At 39.4% G+C, this 23,904-nt stretch overlaps 3 protein-coding genes and 1 non-coding gene across 5 annotated transcripts; 2 read left to right on the forward strand and 2 right to left on the reverse strand.

The window, feature by feature from the left end:
- Positions 1 to 1,446: 1,446 nt before the first annotated feature.
- cep97 (centrosomal protein 97) lies at positions 1,447 to 9,416 on the reverse strand. Of its 2 annotated transcripts, none has more exons than XM_004081592.4 (11): positions 9,286 to 9,416; positions 7,322 to 7,467; positions 7,066 to 7,224; positions 5,378 to 5,479; positions 5,173 to 5,286; positions 4,927 to 5,093; positions 4,675 to 4,839; positions 4,395 to 4,567; positions 3,693 to 4,302; positions 3,526 to 3,601; positions 1,447 to 2,138 (listed from the first exon to the last, which is right to left on the reverse strand). In XM_004081592.4, the coding sequence occupies exons 1-11, from the start codon at positions 9,320 to 9,322 to the stop codon at positions 1,578 to 1,580; spliced, it is 2,310 nt and encodes a 769-aa protein (XP_004081640.1). In that variant the 5' UTR covers positions 9,323 to 9,416; the 3' UTR covers positions 1,447 to 1,577. The 2 variants fall into 2 exon arrangements, with proteins under 2 accessions (XP_004081640.1, XP_011487712.1); XM_011489410.3 differs by having other exon boundaries at positions 7,322 to 7,464; positions 9,286 to 9,414.
- Positions 9,417 to 12,384: 2,968 nt separating this feature from the next.
- Positions 12,385 to 16,071, forward strand: rpl24 (ribosomal protein L24). Its single transcript, XM_004081497.4, has 6 exons — positions 12,385 to 12,463; positions 12,590 to 12,665; positions 13,376 to 13,486; positions 15,384 to 15,520; positions 15,782 to 15,845; positions 15,956 to 16,071. Exons 1-6 carry the CDS (start codon positions 12,459 to 12,461, stop codon positions 16,034 to 16,036), a joined length of 474 nt encoding a protein of 157 aa, XP_004081545.1. The 5' UTR covers positions 12,385 to 12,458; the 3' UTR covers positions 16,037 to 16,071.
- On the forward strand, positions 15,039 to 15,218 carry LOC111946815. Its single transcript, XR_002872587.1, has one exon. It is a non-coding gene; the product is annotated as a small nucleolar RNA SNORA23 (small nucleolar RNA).
- A 1,850-nt stretch (positions 16,072 to 17,921) lies between the features above and the next one.
- On the reverse strand, positions 17,922 to 23,523 carry mpc2 (mitochondrial pyruvate carrier 2). The gene is made up of 5 exons (XM_004081499.4): positions 23,162 to 23,523; positions 21,119 to 21,159; positions 20,832 to 20,916; positions 20,473 to 20,584; positions 17,922 to 18,785 (listed from the first exon to the last, which is right to left on the reverse strand). The coding sequence occupies exons 1-5, from the start codon at positions 23,256 to 23,258 to the stop codon at positions 18,737 to 18,739; spliced, it is 384 nt and encodes a 127-aa protein (XP_004081547.1). The 5' UTR covers positions 23,259 to 23,523; the 3' UTR covers positions 17,922 to 18,736.
- Between the last annotated feature and the right edge of the window lie 381 nt (positions 23,524 to 23,904).

Genomic DNA, 23,904 nt, shown 5'->3' on the forward strand with positions numbered 1-23,904 from the left:
AGGCACAGATGTCCGTCGAGGGTTTAGGCTTCAGTTTCTTTACGTGAATTTGATTTTGAGCTGTTCAAAAATTTTCCTCGGTTGAGAATTACGCAGTTTAGGCGTATTTTACTTAGTTTATGTGCAATTATTGTGTCATTCTTATGCAATTGTGCATGATTTTTGCGAGATGCATACACAAATTCTTTGGTATTCCATAACTGCTGCATTGCCGTTCCGCATACAGTACAGACCAAAAGTTTGGACACACCTTCTCATTTGAAGAGTTTTCTTTTATTTTCATGACTATGAAAATTGTAGATTCACACTGAAGGCATCAAAACTGTGAATACATACATAACAAAAAAGTGTGAAACAACTGAAAATATCTCATATTCCAGGTTCTTCAAAGTAGCCACCTTTTGCTTTGATTACTGCTTTGCACACTCTTGGCATTCTCTTGATGATCTTCTAGAGGTAGTCACCTGAAATGGTCTTCCAACAGTCTTGAAAGAGTTCCCAGAGATGCTTAGCACTTGTTGGCCCTTTTGCCTTCACTCTGCGGTCCAGCTCACCCCAAACCATCTGGATTGGGTTCAGGTCTGGTGACTGTGGAGGCCAGGTCATCTGTTGCAGAACACCATCACTCTCCTTCTTAGTAAATAGCCCTTACACAGCCTGGAAGTGTGTTTCATTGTCCTGTTGAAAAATAAATGATGGTCCAGCTAAACGCAGACCGGATGGAAATAGCAGGCTGCTGCAAGATGCTGTGGTATCCATGCTGGTTCAGTATGCCTTCAATCTGGAATAAATCCCCAACAGTGTCACCAGCAAAGCACCAACACACCATCACACCTCCTCCTCCATGCTTCACGGTGGGAACCAGGCATGTAGAGTCCATCCGTTCACCTTTTCTGCGTCGCACAAAGACACACTGGTTGGAACTAAAAATCTCCAATTTGGACTCATCAGACCAAAGCCCAGATTTCCACTGGTCTAATGTCCATTCCTTGTGTTGTTTAGCTCAAACATAATACAAATTCTTACAGACTAATCAGTAGGACTATCAGCTGTGTATCCACCTGACTTCTGCACAACACAACTGATGGTCCCAACCCCATTTATAAGGTAAGAAATCTCACTTGTTAAAGCTGACAGGGCACACCTGTGAAGTGAAAAACATTTCAGGTAACTACCTCTAGAAGCTCATCAAGAGAATGCAAAGCAGTAATCAAAGCAAAAAGTAGCTACTATGAAGAACCTAGAATATGACATATTTTCAGTTGTTTCACACTATTTTGTTATGTATATAATTCCACATGTGCTAATTCATAGTTTTGAAGCCTTCAGCATGAATCTACAATATTCATAGTCATAAAAATAAAGAAAACTCTTTGAATGAGAAAATGTGTCCAACCTTTGGTCTGTACTGTATCTGTGATCTCTGCTCATTGAAATAAATCAAACTTACAAAAATCCTGTTTTATTGGTTGAAGCTTCAACCTGCATCTGTTACAGTAGTTATTAATAACAAAACACTTTATTGCATTTACAGCAAAGATAATGTTTACATTTCAGGAGGTATAAAAGATTTACATTCACTGGTTCACTCGTTCTGGCTCGGTACAAAGTAGTTCTTTGTCAGATGGGCTTTCCTCCAGCATGTTCGGATCTCTCACTGAATCAGAGCTCTCAGCCTGAGCTGGGGGGGTTGTTTCCCTCTTTGTGGGAAGGTGGGTTGTGGGCGCTGCCCTGCTGGGTGACCCAGGGGAGGAAGCCGGTGGTGTTTCAGTTTTCTCGCTCCTCTCCTCCTCCGCCTCCTCCTCCCTCTGCTGCACAGAGGACAGGTACTGCTCCAGCAGGCTGCAGTCCGTGCTGTCCACGCCGCCGCCCGCAGGGCTCAGCGCTCGCACTGTCTTCAGAGAGTCGGCCGTGCCGCTGCTCAGGAAGCTGTCCTCCTGCCCCCACTGCTGATCCAGGGTGGATTGGAAGCCTGAATCTGGGAAGGATGCCTCTGCGCCGGGGGGGTTTGGGCTTTTGGGAACAACGGGGGGAGCTGCACTGCAGAGCGGAGCAGGAGGTGTGATCTGAGGTGTGGCTGGTTGAACGGCTGCCAGCTGCTGCTCCACAGACTGCTTCCACTGCTGCACGGCCTGCAGCTGCACAGAAAACAAGCAACAAGAATCACTACTTCTATGAAGAGGAAGAGAGGTTTATTCAGCAAACACATGCTAGTGGTCTTTAGTCTTTTGCAGTTTCAGAATACATGAAGGAAAAATCAAACTTATTGTAGTTAAGAATGGTTCTCTTTTGGGAGGTTTTCTTCGATTTTTCTTGCTAAAAACACTTTCGCTATGTCCGAATTCCCACCATAACCCCTATATAGTGCACTATATAGGGCGTTTGCCATTTTGTAGAGCTGTCCAAATCTACAGTTCCCAAATCAAGTGCCCTGGAAATTTCCCAGAAGTCTCTGCAAAAACCTGTTTGCATCAATGCAAAACATTATTCAAAATGCAAAAAACCAGTGGGCTTCGATGCTCACTAGATTGGCGAATATAGACCACAATGCATTGCATCGGAACATTTTTTTAACCAAAAAAAATTATTTACATTTATTTTTTTGATAAACCATCAACATTTTTATCTTCAGAAGACAGTGGATTCAGAAATAGCAAAACGCTCATTTCAATTAGAGTTTAACTTCATGAAATCAACAACACACAACAACAACACAACAACACACAGCTTAGCCAGCACTGACCTCGACTGCAGCAGGAAAGGAAAGCGATATATATGCTGATTGTAAATAAGGCATCAGTTCAGAGAGAAAGTTCACCTCTAATCGCTTAATTTGTCCAGATGATGAAGCTAAAGTTTTTTTTAAAGAAGCCAGAGCAGTGATATAGAACATTTAGGCAATGTGACCGGAACTTCTTTTTTAGGTTTGCATTATCACTCTGGATTATCACTTTTCAATCCACACCCAGCAGCCAATCAGAATCTTGTATTGACCTAGATTGTGGTATAAACAGTTTTAAGACCCACTCTGACAAAAAACAGCATTTTTTGTGTTTTTAACACATTCTTGTGGCATTTTTGTAATGATGGAGGACATATATAAAGAAAATTAAGATTAAAATTGCGATTGAGTATTTCTTTATTCAAATTGCTTTGAATCGGGAGCTGACCAAAACAAGTGCCATTTGAAAGAAGCTAATTTGCGACGTAGAAAACAGACTTCCCGGGACACATGCTCCCTGTTCCGCTCCATTCTGATGCAATCATTTGCAGACGACTAGATCCATGTCCGTCTTTGTTTGGGCTGGAATCTGGCTCAAAACTGTAAGGCTGGATAGCTCTTATTTGCTCGCTGTTTTTGTTGCACTGGTAATGTGAGGGGCTTTAAGCTTGTGGGACTTTTTAAAAAACAACATTTTACGGACCTACTGAACAAACTGCAGTCTCTGAAACGTTATCTTTATTGTTCTAGGAAAGCTAACGCACCGGTTTAGGGTGAACTTAATTATGAAAGGAATTGCCAACCTCTTTCCAGAGGAACTTCATGGCCTCCTCTTGCACCAGCCTCTGCAGCCTCTCGTCTTCAAGCTGCTTCTGCACACTGCGACAACACAGCATGAACACTCATGGACAACTTTCCACCTCAAACAAAGAGGTGAATGTGTGTGACAGACGCTTGTTGAGTCACTTACTTTTCTAATTTGTCCGTCAGAAAGACGATGTGATCTTGCATCCTCCGCAGGCGGATTTCACCGCGCACCTCTTTAGCAGTGGGGTGACAACATCGCGTGTGCTGTCCTCTCCACCAGGACTGGATTTTAACAGCTGCTTTGTCTGCTTCTGTCATCGTTTTTCTCAAAAACAAACCCACTTCTCCTTTTATTTCTGCTCTGTCGGTGGACGCCTCAGGACCATCGAGTGGCGCTCCGGCTCCGAAGGCTGGCGGTGCAGGTGTGATGGCGCCAGCTTCTTTCTCTATAGTCTTCTGGTCCGGTTTCTCTGTTGGCGGGTGGCGCGTCCTGTGCGTCTTAGGCTGTGCCGGCCGTTTCAGAGCCAGAGAATCGGGCTCAAACGTCTCAGTCTCGTCTTCGGTGTCGGTGTGGGTCGTGTGCAGGTCTGTGTCTGATGTGAAGGGCAGAAACACGGACTCAGACGACAGCATGCTGCTGTTGAGTTTGTCCTCATCGGTCTGCACATCCTCCAAATAAATGTGTTCCTCTGCGAGCCTTTGGCTGTGAACCACCGGCAGCGATGCATGAGCGGAGTCACAGCTCACCCAGGTGTTGAACTGCACCACTGGTTCTAAGCAGGAAAGGTGGCAAAGAGGAAAATCCACTTCACATTTCCTTCCAAACAAGCAGCAACTAGCACACAGAGCTGCAAAGCCCCCTCACCCTTCTCCAGGACTGATGGAGGATCAGCTGGTCCTGGTGTGGTGACTTCTTTCTCCTCTTGAGCTCCCCCTAGTGGATGTGAAGGGCTGTGCCTCTCCACGTCAAGCTGGGTTGGACGTGGAGGACTGAGGCAGCCTCCCTGGGTCTCCTCTAACAGCTGTCTTTGATGAAACCTAAGACCAGAGCATCAGTCTTAGAGATATTTTTATGCAGAATGGTTACATATGATGCTCGTAGGAGGAGCATGGAGGGAATGATGAACAACAGTAGAGATCCTCACCTCTGCTTGCTGAGGATCTTCTCTAGTTTGGCGTTTTCTGCCGTCTCCAGCGCTGGTGATGCAGTCAGAGGGCAAACAGTCGCCAAATACTGACTCAGCTGGACGTGCTGCCCTGGACGAAATGAACGACCTTTACCCTGACTGTAGAGCCACTCAGCTTTCAGACTGAATCAGAAAAATATTTATAGTACAAATTAATTATTTCAAACACTCAAACATGTCTTTTTTTTTTTTTATCTAGAGCGTACACACCCTTCTTTTTGAGTCACCACATAGCCGTCCAGGACTTTCAGATTCAGACACCAGCTCATGATGTACGGTCGATAATCAAAACCTGGCAGGGAAGGAGTCGCCATAACGCAGGGGTTGCTCATTATGGACAGCTGCTCCAGCTCATGAAGTGATGCCAGGTACGACACCTAAACACGAATCAGAAGAAAAATGACTTTCAGATGCTTTCGTTGTGGAAGGAAAGCTGTATCAAAACCCAGGACTTACTTCATTCAGGTCCCTGATCTCGTTTTCTGCCAGCGACAGAATGGAAAGGTGCGCCGGCAGGTGGGCGGGAACAGTGCGGAGTGTTGTAATGCTGTTTCCATGAAGCAGAAGTGTCTGCAGCACCAACGGGGAAAGTCACCAACCAAACATCTTCACAGCCGGTGTGTTGTTTTAAGTAAGCGTGAGTGTCAGTTTGAACGCTGACCTTTAATGCAGCCAGTTTAGTCAGATCTCCAATGGTGGAAATGTTGTTGTCAGACAAGTCCAGGTGTTGAAGAGACACACAGCTGTACAGCTGTTCAATCACCTGTCACACATGAGAGTGCTGTTAAATCCATTCAAACCCATGGATTCAGCTTTACAACCTGAAAAATAAAACTGCAGAAAAACTAAAACAACTACCATCCTAAAATGTACTTCAATATTTATGTCAACACTTATGTTTAAAAACTTTTGAACCTGCTGAGTTTGAAATAAATTACAACAATTTATTGGAGCCCATAGCTTATCGTTTATTTGCAAATGTGTTTAGATAAAAAAGCAAAAGACAAATATAATGTGAACAGATCAAAACGAATTGTGTTGTTTACCTGCTTCAACGAGAGCTAAACTGGAAGTTGTGTTCAGATTTTACAGCTATTAAGACGAGTGTTGTGCTCTTAACCGCTTTAGGTTTTAAAACTGAGTTACGGAAAAACAAATGGAAACGACTGCAAGAGAAAGACGCTAAAGGTGATCGAGGTTTAACTTTGAACTTTACAAATCCAAAAAAAATTCATATTCATTTTAATTCATGATAATTTATATGGCGCCTTCAGATAACCACAGTCAGAACAAGGTGGTGTACATTTAAAGCTCAAAACATTAAAAACAACTAAAAGTGTAAACCTAAAGTAAAACAGTGTAAAATAAAAATGCTGTGTCAAAGGCCTGACTATAAAAATGTGTTTTTTTGTTTTTTTTTCCCCAAATGAGGACAGTGAGGATCCCTGCTGCACTCAGTAACACGTTCCACAGCTTCGGTGCACATAGTGAAAACGCTCGTTCCAGTCTGAGCTTCTTCCTGACCTCAGCACGTCCAAGAGAGGCTGACCTGACACCAAGCTGGGGTTTAGGGAGAAGCTCAGACAGGTATGAAGGTACGATTATTTAAAGATTTCAAAACAGAATCTTAAATGAGCTCTAAAACCACAGGCAGACAGTGAAAGGTAGCTAGGATGTGGCTCCAACCAGAACATGAGCAGCAGCGTACCGGACACGCGAGACGGACGACTGGCTGACTCCAAAATAAAGAGAATTCCAGTAATCCAGCCCAGATGTAATGAAGGCTGGAGGAAGCAAAATAAAAGAAACCTTTGCCTTTGAAATTATTTCCCAAAAAATTTACTATGATTCTCTAAAATGAAAAAAATGTCCTTTGTTTATTAAATAGATTGAGATTTCTCTCGTGTTGTAGCTGAATCTGTATTTTATCTGACCATAGCTTCAAATGTCAATTAAAAACTTACCTTTTTAGAATGTTTTTTTATGCTCAGGTGGCATTTTCTTTTCTTTTATTTATTCTTATTTATCTTTGATGTATTTTATTGCTAAAAACGTTTTGTAAGTTTATGCTGTTTTTAAATTTGTCCTTGATTTGCCTGATTTTAAACATTTTTTTTGTCTGTTTCTTTTATTATGAAGCACTTTGGTACACTTGTACACTTTGGTAAGCATCAATAAATACTGAAAATGTCTGCGTAAACTGTGACCCCTTGAGTGGCAGTCAACTAAAAAGTTTTAATGAAAACCACTGATTTATTTGAACCAATTGAGGAATGCTTCAATTCTTTTCCATTTTTGTTCTGGATGAGAGGTTCTTCTGGTTTGTAGAAATCCCTCCCGTCTCCTCACCTTTATGTTGTTTCCGGAAAGGTTTAGCCATTTCAGATGAGGCAGATCGCGCAGTCCTTCAATGTAGCCGATGCTGTTGTTGGGCAGATTGAGGACCCTCAGCTGCATCAGCTGAGACACCCCCATCATTCTGACCAGACGGTTGTTTGCTACGGATAGCTGAATTAGTGACAACAAGGAGTTTGCATCAAAACCACAGAGCGGGAACGTGTTTGTTCATCTGTCATCAGACTAGAACCACTCTCAAAAATGTGACCTGCTGAAGGCTGGGGCTTCGTTCCAGATTATCCAGCTTCATGATTTTATTGCGGTCCAAGATGAGAGTGTGAGTGTCGTCAGAACTGATGAAACTGGGATCCAGCTTCTGCACCCCCCGACCTGTCAGATCCACCACGGGTCCTGCTGGTTTAGGAGTCAGAAGACAAAACACTTGGATTTCTCTTTTCGTACATAAAAGCATTTCACACTGGTTTACAGAAAGAACAAAGAGTTGGCATTATATTAAAAAAAAAAATGTCACAAATGTACCATTAATGAAACAGAAAGAAAGCAGCACTTTAACTAAAAATCGTTGAAGAACATTCAAGTTCATCAGACATCTTGCTTCAATCTGTGTGTAGCTTCACCTTTGACTCAAAGGTCTACCTACCACCTGATTGGTTCCAGAGCTTTGTTGGGTTTGTGAGCCCTGAGCAGATCTGACTCTATGCTATCTCTAATAGTCTTTATTGAAAGAGCAGACAGAACTGTTATATTGGTCCAGCCTGAAGGACATGAAGACACCAAACAGCTTCTCTTAATCTTGTCTGAATGTGAAATCTCTGAGTTTCCCTGTGTGTTGACCTGATCTATTTGTAGCCTTGTTGATCCACTTCAAAGAAAAAATGGTGTTTTGGGTGTTTTTTTTTCCTGATGAGGCAGGACAATTATGAAGGAAATTAAGCTTCAAATTGCAATTCTGAGTATATTTCATTCAAATCATTTTGAATCAGGAGCAAATGATAAATGCTCTTTATAAAAACTTGTGTTGTGACGTGGAGCCTACAACGGCAAGTTACAGGCTTCCTGCTGCGCTCCATTCTGATACCTCTACTTGTGGACAAATAGATTCATCTACGTCTTTGTTTTCCTCGTCTGAGCTGGACTTTGAATCAAAACTACAGTATATGACTGGATAGCTCCCATGTTGCTTGCCATTTTTGTTACGCCAGTAATTTGGGTTGGGGTTGTGCGGGGCTGTAAGCTAGCGGGAAAGGGTGTAAACAGATGGGTGATGGGAAGTGGCAATGGGCTTACTCCACACCAACAGTCCCGCCCACATCTACTGATGCTCTGCAGAAACTATGTCCTAGAAGATGACACAGGTTTATTGACTTTTCCTAAAAATGACATAATCATAATTAAAAGTACTGGAAATGCTTTGAAACGTGACCGAAAGATGATCGGAGAGCTACTTTAATGTAAATAATAGCAATTTAAAGTGGATTCTACACCAACGTTGTCATGTTTATATTCGACGGTAAAAGGATGATTATGCATCAAAGTCATGATGTCAGAAAATCCCATGTTTGACTTGACCTTTTTTTTACATTTTTAATTAAAGTGAATGTCCTAAAGCAGCAGGAGAATCTTATTCGACGCAGTATGTATTTTATTTTGAAAAGAACATTTAAGTGCTGCTGTTAAAAGTAAAAGTAATTCACATTGAATGAATAGTAAAACAGAACACTGGTAAAATTCAATTACTGTATTGCAAATCTTTAAAAGCTACTTTTTAAATTAATAGTTTTTTTTGTGCATTTAAGTTGGGTGTATGTATTCTATGGCCACCAGGTTCACTTCATGATGGATCAAGGCTTTAACTGACAACCTGCGTTGGCCAACTCAGCCACTGCAACTGTAACTGATGCTGCTGACATCACAACATCTTTAAGATAACAGTCAATTGTGAGGAGGAAAGAATTAGAGTTAGGTTTGAAAAGAAAACTAGTTTACAGTACAGATGTTCCACACAAGTCTGCCAATATGTCCAGTTTGATGATCAAACTAGCTAACAACCACCAGATATTTCAACTTAAAGAGTCAATGAAGAAAAGTCACGGGACGTTTGCTGAGCTAAAAACGGTCAAGAGCGCTAAACGACTAGATTTAACACACGTACGATACAAACATTACAAACTGAATGGGTTCACCTGGCTATAAAACCATAAAGAAACTCACCAGCGTTCGTATCAAAGTGTAAATCTGATACACCCATCCTGCCGGGCTAGCTAGCTTTCACCGAGCGTTAGCTAACTCTAACTGTCAGACACACAAGAGGCGCCTGTCGGCTGTCACAGGGTGAAATGCTTTCTGGGAAATGTAGTTACCTGTCTGGCCTGCAAGTCTCTCTCCCGATTATCTTTTGATCTATAAAGCGCTCCCAATGGTCTTTTTATCATGATTATGCCGTTATTACCCCCCCCCCCCCCAAATAAATAAATAAATAAACAAAATTAACAAGCAAACACACAAAAAAGCCTCAACATTGTTGTTTTCTAGAACACTGCGGAGCAGCAGGAATTTATTAGAAATTCACCTCTGAATTGTTGGCGGGACTCATCTGCCACCTTTAACGCTAAAAGAGCCATGTAGTCTAGCTCATTACTGACCAAAAAACTGCAAAGTCCAACTTCACCGTTTGGGAAAATAGTCTTTTTTATTTAAAAAGGTTTCCGTGGTCATTAAACCTTTTATTTATAAAGTGTTGCTTTTAATACAATAATTAAATTATAACCGTGTTCTATGTTTCTTTCTATACCAATTTGAATTAATTTTACCATAAACTACAGCAAAATAAAATGCATACTGCATCGAACAACTAGTTAATCTATTTTTTTTTCAAGTCCAAGCATTTTCTTTAAAACCAAAGAGCCACACATGGCTCCTTAGCCTCAGGTTGGAGACTCTTGATTTAAATGCTCCCCTTCTAGCTTACAGCTCTTCACAACCCAAACCTAACATTGACTGACAGTAAATAGTTTTTTTAAAATGATCGTTCCACAGCTTGACAACATTCCAGATAGTTATCAGACATTTTAGTTTAGTCTTTTATCTACATTGCATTGTCATTTTTAAATAGAAACATTAAACTTCTCTCATGTTATGTCTTTTATGTTTCCAAAAGGATTCCTGCGTTGAAGTGAGATTAGAATGGAACCTCACTCTGTTTACTTAGATGTAAGGCCAGATGACATGGTCAAAGAATATTTTTTTTTTTTCATTCATTTTTCAAAAGCAAAGATAAATTAAAGTTATGTCTGTGGTTTGTATCAACATAAAACTAACAGAGCAGATGACCTCAGACACGTGCAGACTCAGCAGAGCCATCTGAGAACGAAACACAAGAACTTCATTTTGCTGCCTTTCTGGTTCCCTCTGATATTTGACAGCCAGCCAGAGACAATGAAAAAGACTGCACCTGACTTTGGACTTTGAATTTGAAGTTAACCATTGAATGAAGCGCAGTGACTCCAAAAGGTATTAAGCAGGTTCAGAAGATGGATGAATGGCATTGGATGAAAGACCTACAGCTACAGGTGAACACAAAAAAACCACTCTATAATCTGCAACTGTCATGGCTGTGCTGTGAGCTTGTTAACAAAACCCCAGAGAGTTTCATTGTACATTTAGTGAGTGTTAAAAAATGTTTCAGTGACAATGCTTAATACTTTTTTAAAATTAGCTTTAGTTTAAAAAGATGCAACACATAGGTTTTTTCTGCACTTAAAACTTAAAAATATACACTGAAAAGATAACTGTGAAGATGTTTTATCAATGATGGTGATACTGGTATGGAAGTTGGCTCCTTCATTACACTGTTTTTTTTTTCTGTTCAGTTCAGTTTTAGCTTATTGCTAAATGGACTGTTAGTCCATTTCGTTTAGGCTGCTAATATAATTGAAACATATCTATTTTTGTCTTTTCATGGGTAATATTTAGAATTACATTTTTTTCTTTAATTGGAAATGTGCTCTCATTTTTTACCATTTCGTAAAGTCTGTCATCAAAGTTTACATAAAAGTTTAATGGGCAAGACACTTCACCCTCCCTGCCTCCAGTGTGGCTCCACTGGTGTGTGAATGTGAATGAATGTCCCGGTGATGGTCAGAGGGACTGTAGGCGCAAACTGGACGCCACGCCTCTACCATCACCAAGTATGAATGAGGGGCTAATAAATAATGGACATATATAATGGAAGTTTTGAACGTCTGGAAAAGCACAGACAAATCTAATTCATTATTATTAGTTTTATTCTTACTATTATTATTATAGTAAAATAATTAAGAAAAGTTGTCTTGTCCGTTAAAATAACTTTATCAAATAGATTTGGTACAGCTTGTTTTGGTTGAGTAAATTTTATTGAAGTTTTTGATTCAAATCAGCATAACTGTCAGATCAACCTTATGAAGTTAAGTTAGTTCAACTACACTAAGTTAATTTGTATTTAATTATCCTAGTTAAATCAGATGAATTAATTGTATTATTTACGGTCGTTTATATTTAACTAACCAAATGTTAACCGGTTAACATTTTAATAACCACTTGCCATTACTTAGTTAAGCAATTACAATTAATTTAATTAAAAAAAAGGAAATTCGATTTTATTTAAATTTCACATTTTACAAAAAAAAAAAGAAAGAAAAAGGAAAAAAGAACTGTGAAATGATTGTGCTGCTAGGAAAAAATGATATTAAGGTTTTGAAGTACACAGGGAGATTCACATAGATTTTCATTTAGGAAAATACGGTGGCTCCAAAGTGTAAATCATATTTACAAATCACTTGATCCAAAGACATTTTAAAGATAACAACAATTAGAAAAGAAAATTACTTTTAAAAATAGCATTACATTTTAGAAAACAAAACAAGACAGAATGAATTACTTCTCTTTATAAATGTAATGACGCGTCATTTGCTAAGTCACGTGATCAATTGCAACGTTAACTGAGTGCTCACTACGTCACCTCCGCTTTGAAAAGTTACAAGACTCGCGCCGCCCGCTCGAGTATAACATCACTTAAAATTGTCCAAGTTATTCTATTGTTTTGACACCATCATCATCAATTATATACGTTGTATATTAAAAAATATAACTATATTACATTTTCCTAATGATCGTTTGCTATCAAAATAAAAGAAAAAAAATAAATGTAACGATGTTGGAACAACTGATAAAAGTATCAAAGTACTCAAAGGGAAAAATTTAATATTTTCCCCATCCAAATAATAATTATGACAATTGAACAGAAAAAATATGAGCTGCTCATTTGCTATCAAACATTTATTCATGTTATTAAATTTGTTTCCGCTTCCGGTATCGTTCTTTCCGGTTTGGGCCCTCCATAAGCCATCATGAAGTGAGTTCAAGGAATATAATCAAACATCATCCATGCTTATAACTGTGACTTCTAAAGAAAATATCTACAATATAATGGAATGTCTTCAGTTTTCATGTAATTGTATATTATATTTGTGGTTTCCAGGGTCGAGTTGTGCAGTTTCAGCGGGTATAAGATTTACCCCGGCCATGGTCGCCGATACGCTAGGATAGACGGAAAGGTAACACGCCGACAAAGTATTCAGAACGCCTCTAATTTGGTGTTTAGAAGTAGTAAAGTTGACCACGTGGCTAACATAATTTGGCTGAATCTTCATAGCATCTTGTTGATCGCATGTTCTCGCTGTTCAGTTCTCTTGCTAACCGTCCCGATGCTAACGGTGGCTATCAAATCAACCAGCCGGTCGGTGTCACTTCATAAAATCAGAATTTATGTCACGCAGTTTTTCTGCCATTCAAGTCACAACTAAGACTGACCCAATGACATTTTTAATACATGAATAATGTTCCTTGTTCGTACGTTAAGAGTTTATAAGAAACAAATCATTAGTTTTCACATTCCTATGAATGTACATCCTTGTTCTGACCCATTGCAAAATGAATTATTTATGGGATCTTGAAAGGCCCAAAAGGGTTATTCTACGAATGCTCAGTAAATAAATTTTTAATGAATTAAATTTGGTATGAATAGTGATTGGTAGGTGTAAAGAAAATCAGCCAATCCAGACCAATAATTGCAAGCTTTAAAGTCCTCCATTGGGGTTTGTCCTCATAATTTAGAATGCTGGCTCATAAAGTGTTGCAAAGTGTGAACTTTCAAAGGCCTTGAATGGATGTTTTTTAGATTTTTTTTTTGTTTGAATCTGCTTTTGTTTCCATTCTGCCTAACCATGACTGGAATGTGTATTTATATAAACGTTTGTATTCTTAGGTGTTTCAATTTCTGAATGCAAAATGCGAGTCTGCCTTCCTGGCGAAAAGGAACCCCAGACAGATCAACTGGACTGTGCTGTACAGACGTAAGCACAAGAAGGGACAGTCTGTAAGTACTCCTGCATGTTACATTGTCATAATAATCACTTTATATTAAAGACACATTTTATCTCAACAAAAGTGGAAGGTAAAGAACAAAAGATTACACATTTTTACAAAGTTAAAAGATCTGCATAGTCACTTTTAGCTGTTTTACAGCAGAGAGCGCTTCACTAAAGCCGCTTTTCTCTGCTTCAGAATCCACTGGAATTACATTAATTGTGTCAGTGGTTGAAGAGTTACAGTAGTCAAACGAATGTAAACACTGGAGCTAAAGCTTTGGCATTATGGTCCCACTCTGATCATCTTTTGATCTATTTTGAGTTTTGTCTGCTGCTGATTCACAACGATTTGAATTAAAAAAGAAATCTGCATGGAGCACCCTGGATTATAAGGCGCACTGTCAATGAATAGTTCATGTTCAAACTAGTTTTATTTCTAAGGCGCACTGAATTATAAGGCGCATTAAGCGAGAAAAGTGTCAGGTAAGTCCTTCAGTCAGATTTCAACCTGTAAAGTTCAACCTGGTTTGCAACATGTTAAACAGACTGATATAGCTAAAAGAAACGTTTGTGTTATTGCTAACTCCCATCTTAGCTAGTAACACAAGAGTCCAATACCACTACATGTTAGCTGCATTAGCGTATTTATAATAACATCCAACCTTGTTGCAGACACGCTGGTGCCCAGACATCATTAGCTGGAAACAGAAACGACAAGATTTCAGAATTTTAGCACCTTTTTATTGAAAATGTATTTTTTTTTATTCCTTTCAAAAATATTTACCTAAGTGTTCAGATTTGTAAACCTGTTACACCAGAGCTTTAGCTCCTATGTTTATGTTCTTTCAACAACTTTTCAACCCTCAATGCGATCGATGTGAATTGGAAAATATCGTCATGGGAAAAAGCGGCTTTGCGGCGGCATTCAACACTTTCTATGCACATCAGTGAAAAGCCACTTTAAAGTGTTGCATACAAAGCTGCCTTTCTACTGAACAGCTGATTCACCTTGTATTAAAGTTTTAATGCTTAAAACATAATAAAGTGTAACTGTTAGGGTCACCAGCTAAATGAATGTTTTTTGACCCAAAAGGAGTATTTTCCGACTGAAATGGGGAGGGGGAGACGAGGCATAAACTTCCTGTTCCGGCTAATTTTTTTGCAACTTGTAAAAAGACACAAAAAAGACATTTTTGACAGACTGCTGTGTACCTCTCAAAATGGCTTTGCCTTGAGCACAACCAGAATTTTAAGGTTCCCCGCATTGTAAGGCGTACTGTAGTTTTTGAAAAAAATAAAGGTTTTTAAGTTTGCCTTATTATGCAGAAAATACAGTACTTGAATGTGAGGTTGAACCCAAGTTTCTTAATATGTCCTCCATCAGAAAAAAGCCACAAGAATGTTAAAGCCAACTTTAATCAGTGTATCAATAATGAATAATGTTGATCTGCTAATGTGAAGTGTCTTTTTAGTTACCAGAATATTGCAGCGTTGTCGTCTGTTCATGTTACCGTAAATGTAAACTCAGAGTTGATGAGGATTAGAAGCAGGTTGGCTGCAGGTGAAAGGTGTGCATAGTGTTGGTCTGTGTCATGTGCTGCTGCTGGACTGTGTTTTGCTGTCTGGGCAGCAGCACTCACTCCACACCTGTAGCCGTACAGCAACTGGAGATCATAGTACTGGCCCATGGCGTCTTAATGACAACTTAGCATCGGCCAGCCTCCAAACTCTCCAACACTGTTAAAGGAAATGCGTGTTAGTGTTGCTGTAGCTAAGCTCTGCCTTTAGATTTAACTCATCAGCAGTTTGCTTTAGCATTTGTCTCAATCAAATGGTGGATATTAAGTGGATTTCATCTTTACATGTCACTATGAGAGCAAAATAATGACGGGTCTTTTTAAACAGGAAGAAGTCACGAAGAAGCGCACCCGCCGTGCAGTGAAGTTCCAGAGGGCCATTACTGGCGCCTCCCTGGCTGAGATTATGGCGAAGAGGAACCAGAAACCCGAGGTCCGCAAGGCCCAAAGGGAGCAGGCCATCAGGTAATGTGAACCACCCCCCCCCCCCCCCCCCCCCCCCATAAGATGCACCTTCATTTAAACTGTAGTCAGCTCAAAAATCCATTTAAAGATGGAATTTTGTTATGACATGCTTCTGAATCCTTGAAAGTTCTGCCATTCTTTTGGACAAAGCTGGTATCTTTTTTTGGATAAAACCCAACAGTTGTTTTGGAATGAAATGCATAAGACTTAATAGAAATGAATGTCTGGATTCCTGTTTATTGATTTATTGTTTCACTTCAGAGCTGCCAAGGAGGCCAAGAAGGCGAAGCAGGCAGCTAAGAAGCCTGCTACTGCAGCTGCAAAGGTGAGAGCTGCTGTTTGACAGCTCTAGCTCACACTAGCAGCAACAGCACTAACAGCAAATCAAACACGGGTTTGTCACAATTCACTAATGCATGTGTACTTTTCTTCCAGTCGTCTGCTAAGGCTGCACAGAAACCCAAGATCGCCAAGCCCATGAAAGTCAGCGCACCCCGTGTTGGTGGAAAACGCTAGACTGAAATATTGTTAATAAAAAACATTAAATACTGTCTCAGCTCATGATTTCTAAAGCAGATTTTATGGTCTCGTTACTAACTGCCTCTGATCAGATGGGCTCTAAATGAACACTGGGTTCAACAAGGGAAAAGGTTTCATGTCAGTATCTCTTGAAATGATTTCAAAATGGCTTTTTTATTTAGAAAGCCATCATGTTTTTGTTTTTTTAAATCATAGAACATTGTCACTCTAGTTACTAGAAGGGGAATGTTCAGGTTAGAGGGACAGTTTCTCCATTTAAACTTTTTATTCTGTTCATTCAGGATCATCTGAAAGGAGGTTATTAATAAATACTTCATCTTTAATAAACAACCTGCACTCGGAAAGAGAAAGTATAACTTTAAATGTTAGGAGCCAGATTATGGTCACTATGGAAACAAGTTGTATAAAGTCATTACAGTCCTTTTTAAGTAATGAAACTTTGACACTCCAATCAGAGCTTGATGAAGACGTCGTACTTGTGCGTTGATGACCATCCTTGAGGATGTTTGTCTACAGTTAAAATCTGTCATGAATGTTTACACACCCTGAGGAAATCTGAGACTTTGGGAGACGAGATGATTAGAAACAATTGTCAAGTAGGGAGCATCCTCCTGTCTAGTTAATGAATTTATAGCTTTACTAGTTTTTATTTATGCATCTGATATTTTTATTTCATTAAGGGTGTTTTTCTTGTAGTGCTTGAAATAAGTCAGCCTGTTAAATCCAAAACAAATAGTTTAAAGAACTGTAATAAAATGATCATTTAAATTAGTTTAAGACTTCAGGCCTGACTTGAACATTTGAAATAATATTCAAGACTCAAACTGAGCTTGTGTAAAAACATTAAAGAATCAAAAAGCTACATTAAAAACATTTTTACCAAACAGTTCAAAGGTTTCTAGAACAAAAGTATGTCAAAGTTTAAAGCTTTTTAGAGACCTGAATACTTGGCCTCTGGCTTTTTTGGGCTGAAAATGTCATCTTTTGCTTCAAATTATAAATCATCAAAAATAGAAAAGAACGAGCAAGTTTTTGAAAAGTTCAAAAACCCTGTAGAAGGTCTGGAATAAAGTAGGATGAATTCTCTCAAAACATCTTCTAGTTCTCATTCATAATATTTCAAAGTTCCACCAAAAGCTAAACCAGTTTGCCAAAATCAGCTTAAAGTAGGTTTTCTCTGGGTCTGGATTTCCTTACAGACCTACTCTGATAAAAAAAAAATCGTGTTTTGGGGCTTTTATAACATGTTGGGACATTTTCTGATGATGGAGAACATGTATGAAGAAAATTGTAGTGAATCCGGAGCAGATTAAAAAAAAGCAGTTTGAAAAAGTTTGTATTTGTGACAGAAAACACGCCGGGCGGGCAACAAGCTCCCTGCTCCGCTCCATTCTGATGCTTCCACTTATAGACAAATAGATCCATGTACGTCTTTGTTTTCCTCGTCTGAGCTGGAATCTGCATCAAAACTGTACGGCTGGATAACTCCAATATTAATCACCATTTTTGTATCGTCGGTCAGGTTGGGGTTGTGAGGGGCTGTAAATTAGCGGGATAGAGTGTAAACAGAGAGCTCTCACCATCGGAGTGGATCTTGCATTTTACCCTGATGAAAGCAAAGGTTACCAGGTCTTTTATCCTCAGATAAATCCTTACAAAATAACTTCACACCATCTTGGCTTTTTTTCCCCCTGGAGAGTTGAAATTAAAGTAAATAAAAAAAAATACTTTGAGGATTTGCTGGAAGTTCTTCCTAACTTGGATTGAGGTCTGAGTGGCAAACATGGTAAAATGATCATTTTGAATGGGATTTAAAGCAGTCGTAATATATAATTCCTTAATAAACGTGACAGATCCGTGATGCAGGTGTCAGTATTTATTAACACACCTTATATTTACAGGCTTCCATCAAACCTTCATGGTGTCTTTTGTTCAGATTAAGTGTCAACAGTTATTGCTAAATTATCCGGAGTTCCATTTTGGGAACACATCCCCAGAAAAATATCCCACCTCCAAATAAGAAAAAGTGAAGAACAGTCATAACACCAGGAATACTGAGCTTTCTAAAAGGATTAATTCCAAAACAGGAAACATAAACCACAGCATGTTTAATCCGACATACAGTTTAAAAACACAGATTAGACATGGCTATATGCTGAAGTGGGTCGTCTCTTTGTTCTCACATAGATGTTCAATTGGAATTTATTGGCTGAGGTAACAACTAAAACTAATTCTACACGATGAGTTTAAGAATAAATAATACAATCCTGCTGAAATGTATTTATTGGTTACAAAAAACAAAAGTTTTGTGGAAGTTTACTAGAATTGTTTTCGTTTTTTTTTTTTTTTACTAAAGCCATTTCAAAACCCAAGCTAATGCACACGTTAAACGTGACCTTAAATTAAACACTACAATCATAGAGCTTGATGAAGATGTCGTACTTGTGCGTTGATGACCATCCTTGAGTATGTGTTGTCTACAGTTAAAATCTGTGATGAATGTTTACACACCCTGAGGAAATCTGAGACTTTGGGAGTGAAAAGTGCATATTTCCAACAGGGACAGCAGGCTTAATAAGGTGGAACAACGGTTATGGCATGAATGTGATGATTGTGAGATGATGTGGAAGTCTCCCTTTGAGTCAGCAGCCAAACTGCACATCTCCAGGAAGGTCTTCAAGACTCTGCAGCCTTTTGATCTTGTGCCTTCTTGTCCTGCTTATACCTGGAAAGGGGAAAACAAAATGTAGTTTTTAAAAAGGCAACACAAGTGACAGCTTTGGTCTCAACGACCTTGCTGCCATCACACAGTAAAATAAAATTTGAACCCACATTGGTACTCCACTGCGAGAAGTGACCTTTTGATGCAGAAATATCAAGCATTGAGAAGGACTAACCTATCATTTTGGGGTCTTAAGTGCATCGTTTTATCGGGTAGAATTCCTTTTGTTTTCCTCATACTGTTTTTGTTAGCCGTCACTGAATTCTTTGAGGTTAACAAGAATAAAAAAATAAAAGCTGCAAGCCGTGTTGAATGACCGCAGGTGCTACCGCCCCCGTCCCCGCCACCCCCCTTTGACCCGCCCTCACTGGCTGAACGGCTGCTACACGGCCCCCAATGTTCCCCTGCCACCCTTGTAAGAGCTGTATGGAAAAAACAAAACAAAAACAAAAAAAAACTTTCTTTTACATTTTGAGGGGTTTTCTGTTAGTTTTATCTCCATAGAAAACATTTTATTTTGGGGATTCCTGGGGGTGACGAACAGGTCTGTGTAGGGTTTAGAAGAATCGCCAAAAGTTAGTTTTTTTTTCTTGGCAATTGAGGTTTTTTTTGTTAACCACACCTACATTCCTAATATGTTCTAATCGTATGTCATATCCTTTTGTTGAAGGAGGGGGGTGTTAAAATGGTGGTCTATCTCCAAGGTCAAAGGTCAACGAAACTTCAGTTGTGGTTGCAGACTTAACCTGGTGGCCTGTGGGGGAAATCTTGTGAAGATTGCTTAAAGCTATCCCATAATAATACTATGTAAAACAGGACATCGCTGATTGGATGATGACATTTGTCCATCATTTCAACCAGAAGTTTTTTGGGTGAAGCGATACTAGAAATGCTCCATACGCATCATAACACGTTTATAAGTATTAAGGCGTTAAAAAAGTCATCATCCACTCAGTGATATCCCATAATACCTAGCTTTTCCCATTTCTTAATCTGTTCCATTTGCTTACATTTCATTTTGATTTACCCAAACATTTCATTTTAATTTCTTTCCATTTTTTGGAATTGTGTTTTGGTTTCTAGAATTTTGATTTCTAAAATATAATGTTTTTTTTAAATTATTATTTGCCACGGTTTTTTAATTGTTGTGATCTTTAAAATATTTCTTGTGTAGTGATTTGTTGGTGTGATTTGCACTTCAGGCCCACCCCAGATTATAATTATAAATAATCACACAAACACACAAAGAATTTTTAAAGAAAATAAACTAAATTTGTGTAAATGTGACTTAAACCTGAAACTCATGCTTTCTTCTTTCTTAATTCTAACTTTTCTAGTACACACTGTAATACTACTACTGTAGTACACATTCTTACATCTCTGTACTACACCCTTTGGATAACTGGGAGTTATCAGATTTCCCAAATCGACTTTAGAAACCCAATAGTTAGGAACGTTTGTATGTTACGACCTCTATTTCAATCTTCTTGTTACTTTTAACCTCTTCTGGTCCAAACTAATATGTGAGCTAACCCTGTACACACATACTCACCGGGCCCCAGTTAACCAGAACGAAGTACTGTGGTAGCAGTATAGCCCAAAATGTGATGTTCATGCATGAGGACGCCAGGTTTCAAGAGGTTAAAAATCCTTCATGTTGATAAAAGGACTTTAGAAAACCCAAACCAACCTCCAGATCCTATAAAGCTGAGAGGCTCCAGCACCACCTACAAAGAAGTTGACGGCAAAAAGGTTCCAGTTCTTGGGGATGATGACCAGAGAGTACCTGGACCAGACGAGCCCTGGAGGAGAAGAACTGGAGTAAAGGTTGTGCACAGAGGAGAGTACATTTTGGCAAAGATAAGCGGATAAGACTTGTTTTAGTCAACAGATGGCATCATGTGACCTTTAGCACCAACAGAACAAATAAAAACAGGGGAGGTTGAATCCAGATCACTCATTTAACAGATGTGTCGGTCAAAGTTTAAACAGCTGATCTAAAGCTCGCCAACAGCCGAGCTGAAGCCTTTGACTGACGTCTGCTCTCACCTGTGGCTGTCAGCACACACGACTGTGACAGACTGAGCTTCTCTGCTGGCCGCGTCATGTCCGCCATTCCCGCAAAGACCAGACCCTGCAGAGAACCAGCACATCCTACTCACCACAATCTTTCAGACATACCTTTACACTCTTTATTGAAATTGCACCTGTCAATTACAAGTAGTCACATGTACATTGTAAAAATGCTGTTTAAATAAAATTTTGCACATTGGGATCAGATGATGTGAAGATCAATTTGTGTTATACCTAATTGACCAGCTAAAGAGTTGACTCACCCATTTGAACATTGGGGCCCAGAAGAAAACTGTTTTTGGACCTGAAAGGAACAGAAACAGGAACAGGAACATGAGAACAGATATTGTATCAAGAATGGATACTGTCTATTACCTTGTCCATTAAACTGGCTTAAACTAGCCAGCTTTCAAGTGGTAGGGGTGAGGGCTTCCAATGAACTCACTCCTGATTGGTGAGAGCAGTTACCATAGAAACAACGACTCGGAGCGATTACTTGTTACTGATGATTTCTGGCTCCAACGTGGCGGCGTCCGTATTGCGACAAAATGGTGACTGAACTGCATTTATTTGGTTGGAGCTGGAAGCAAGGCCTTTTGTCTGAGTGATGTCACACCCGCTCAGTCCAGTTCTCATAAACAGTCAAGTCAACACTATAAAAAGTGTTGAAAGGTGACAACAAATGTTGAGTTTTGCAGGTCTGGACAGCGTGTGGGAATCATTTGTAGGTTATGATTATTCTGTCATCACTGTTCCTATCTATCTTATGAGTGTACAAAGGATTGACCAACTTATTTATTAATAACTAAAATGCTTTTGTTTACATCTCTAATTGTTTATTAATAATGTATAGTTCTTTATATTCAAATCAATCTGGAGTTACAAAGTTTTTTTTCTCTCCCAAATCAATCTGGAAAGACACAGACGTCATGTGATACAATCCAGCAGTGAAACTGCATTTGTCCTGCAAACTGGTAGCAGAGCTGCTGGCAAAATAAAAGACTGGCACGACTTTCTCTACAAATCAGATTTGAGGGCGTTTCTGATTGTCAACAGCCCTCCTTCAAAGCAGGTCAGAAAGTCGACCTTGACCAGAGCGGTTTCTCACCAGAGACAAGTTAATGTTCAGACTCCCTTTCCTCTTGAAGAATTACTACTATAAGTATTGAAGAAGTCTCAGTCCATTCAGTTCTACCACTATAAGCAGGTATTGTAGTGTGCATGAAGCACATCAGAAAAGGCTTCATTACTACGTTGCCTTCAGCAAAAGAAACTGGTTTGATGAGCAAAAAGGCGTCTCTGTGCACATGACTGTTAGACTGTTAAAAGGAGACGGAAGCACAAACGATGTCGGCAAAAGACTGGATAAATCTAGAGGAGGGGTCTGCAACCGGAAGTTACAAAGCTAAATGTGACACTTTTACGCTTCCATTGTGGCTCTCTGGTTAGTTTGAAATTTGAACAATTAACGGAAAATAAAAAGTATGTTAGAAGTAAAGTTTTCACAAAAAGTAATGTAAACAAACTCAAAATGTATTCGTCTCATTCACAAACAGTTGAAGGACAGTATGTCTCACAAGTCAAACTAAAACATTTCAACAGAACTTTGAGTGTTGTGTACCAGCGGCACAGGCAGATTTTCTGTTTTTGAGGAAATCTAGGATTTTAAGTGGACCTTCTGGTTAAACATATGGTTAGGGTCACTTAATTAGCTCTGGTTTCATTTTGGCTTGGTAGATTTACAAATTTGTGGCAGAGATGCACCACAAACAATGAAAATAATTGTGTTTTTATTAAATCACTGCTGACATCACACTACCTACAGCTACCTTTGCTGCACTGAGATGATCCAGCGTGTCTTATTTTGAAAGGACATCACGTGAACTTCTGTCAAAAATATAAGCATTTTTATGTTTTCAAAAATGGCTGAGTTATTTTTATGTTCATGTTTTTTATGCCAAAAAACCCAACAGTTCATTTACATTTACCATAACTGACACAAATACAAATCTGTGGCTTATTTTAAGGGTGAAGTAGGACTTTGTGGCTCCGCTGTTGTCAGTGAGAAATCGGCCTGAATGGCTCATTTAGGACTGAAAGTTTCTGACCCCTGGGATCTGATGAGGAATTTAGGGCAGTTGATGTCAAAACAGGAAGAATCAAAAGCCACAGCGTTTGATTGAGACAGAGATCCAAGTTTACACGTTGACTTTCACGCATTTGAAGCTCACAGCGAACTGCAGCTGCGCCCCTCTGGCATTAATCAACTCAAAATCAAACCAGCAACCCCGAGCTGCTTTATTTACCTGCAGGGTGGTTGTACAGAGGTCTCAGTTTAGCGGGCAGCAACACCTCGATGCGATCCAAAATCCTGTGATAGGACACCCTGAGAGCAGCAGCCATGACGACAGTTAGATATAAAGCTGTTAATCTTGACGATAGCTCGATGATTTTCCAGCTGCAGGACGAAAACCGACGGCTTTAGGGAGGCTTTCGGCAATAATGGAGATATGAATAAAACGAAGGAGGGTGACACCGTCCTGCTGTCGACCTTCCCCGGCAGCTCTATAACATTGCTAGCTGTCAGTAGCTTCGGCTTACGGACACGACGAGGTGACTTTCTGTTAGGGGGCGGGGCATTCTTCTTCTTCTTGACCCATGCCGGTAGCCGTTGGTGGACTTGCTGCCCCCTAGCGTCAAAAGTGGATCACTGCATCTCCCACTTTCAGGAGACGCGTTTTAGGAAAAGAACAGTGACAACAACCCAATAGAAGCCACAAAGTCTGACTTCCCCCTTTCGAAAAATAGACACTACTTTGTATCTATGATTTTGTTATTATTATGATAAATGTATATGACATATATTTTTTAGCATTATCAAAATGGAAACTTAAAGAGAAAATAGACATCTTTTGAAACGAGAAATGGGTTCTAACTATCTATTCAGAAGCTCGCGTGAGTTTTTTTTTTAAACAAAAAACATCCTGTACCAGATAGACCAATCTCAATGCAGCAAATGTAGTAAGTTTTCTGATGTCAGCCGTGATAT

The sequence above is a fragment of the Oryzias latipes genome, chromosome 21, assembly GCF_002234675.1.
Source record: "Oryzias latipes chromosome 21, ASM223467v1".
Taxonomy (NCBI): Eukaryota; Metazoa; Chordata; class Actinopteri; order Beloniformes; family Adrianichthyidae; genus Oryzias; species Oryzias latipes.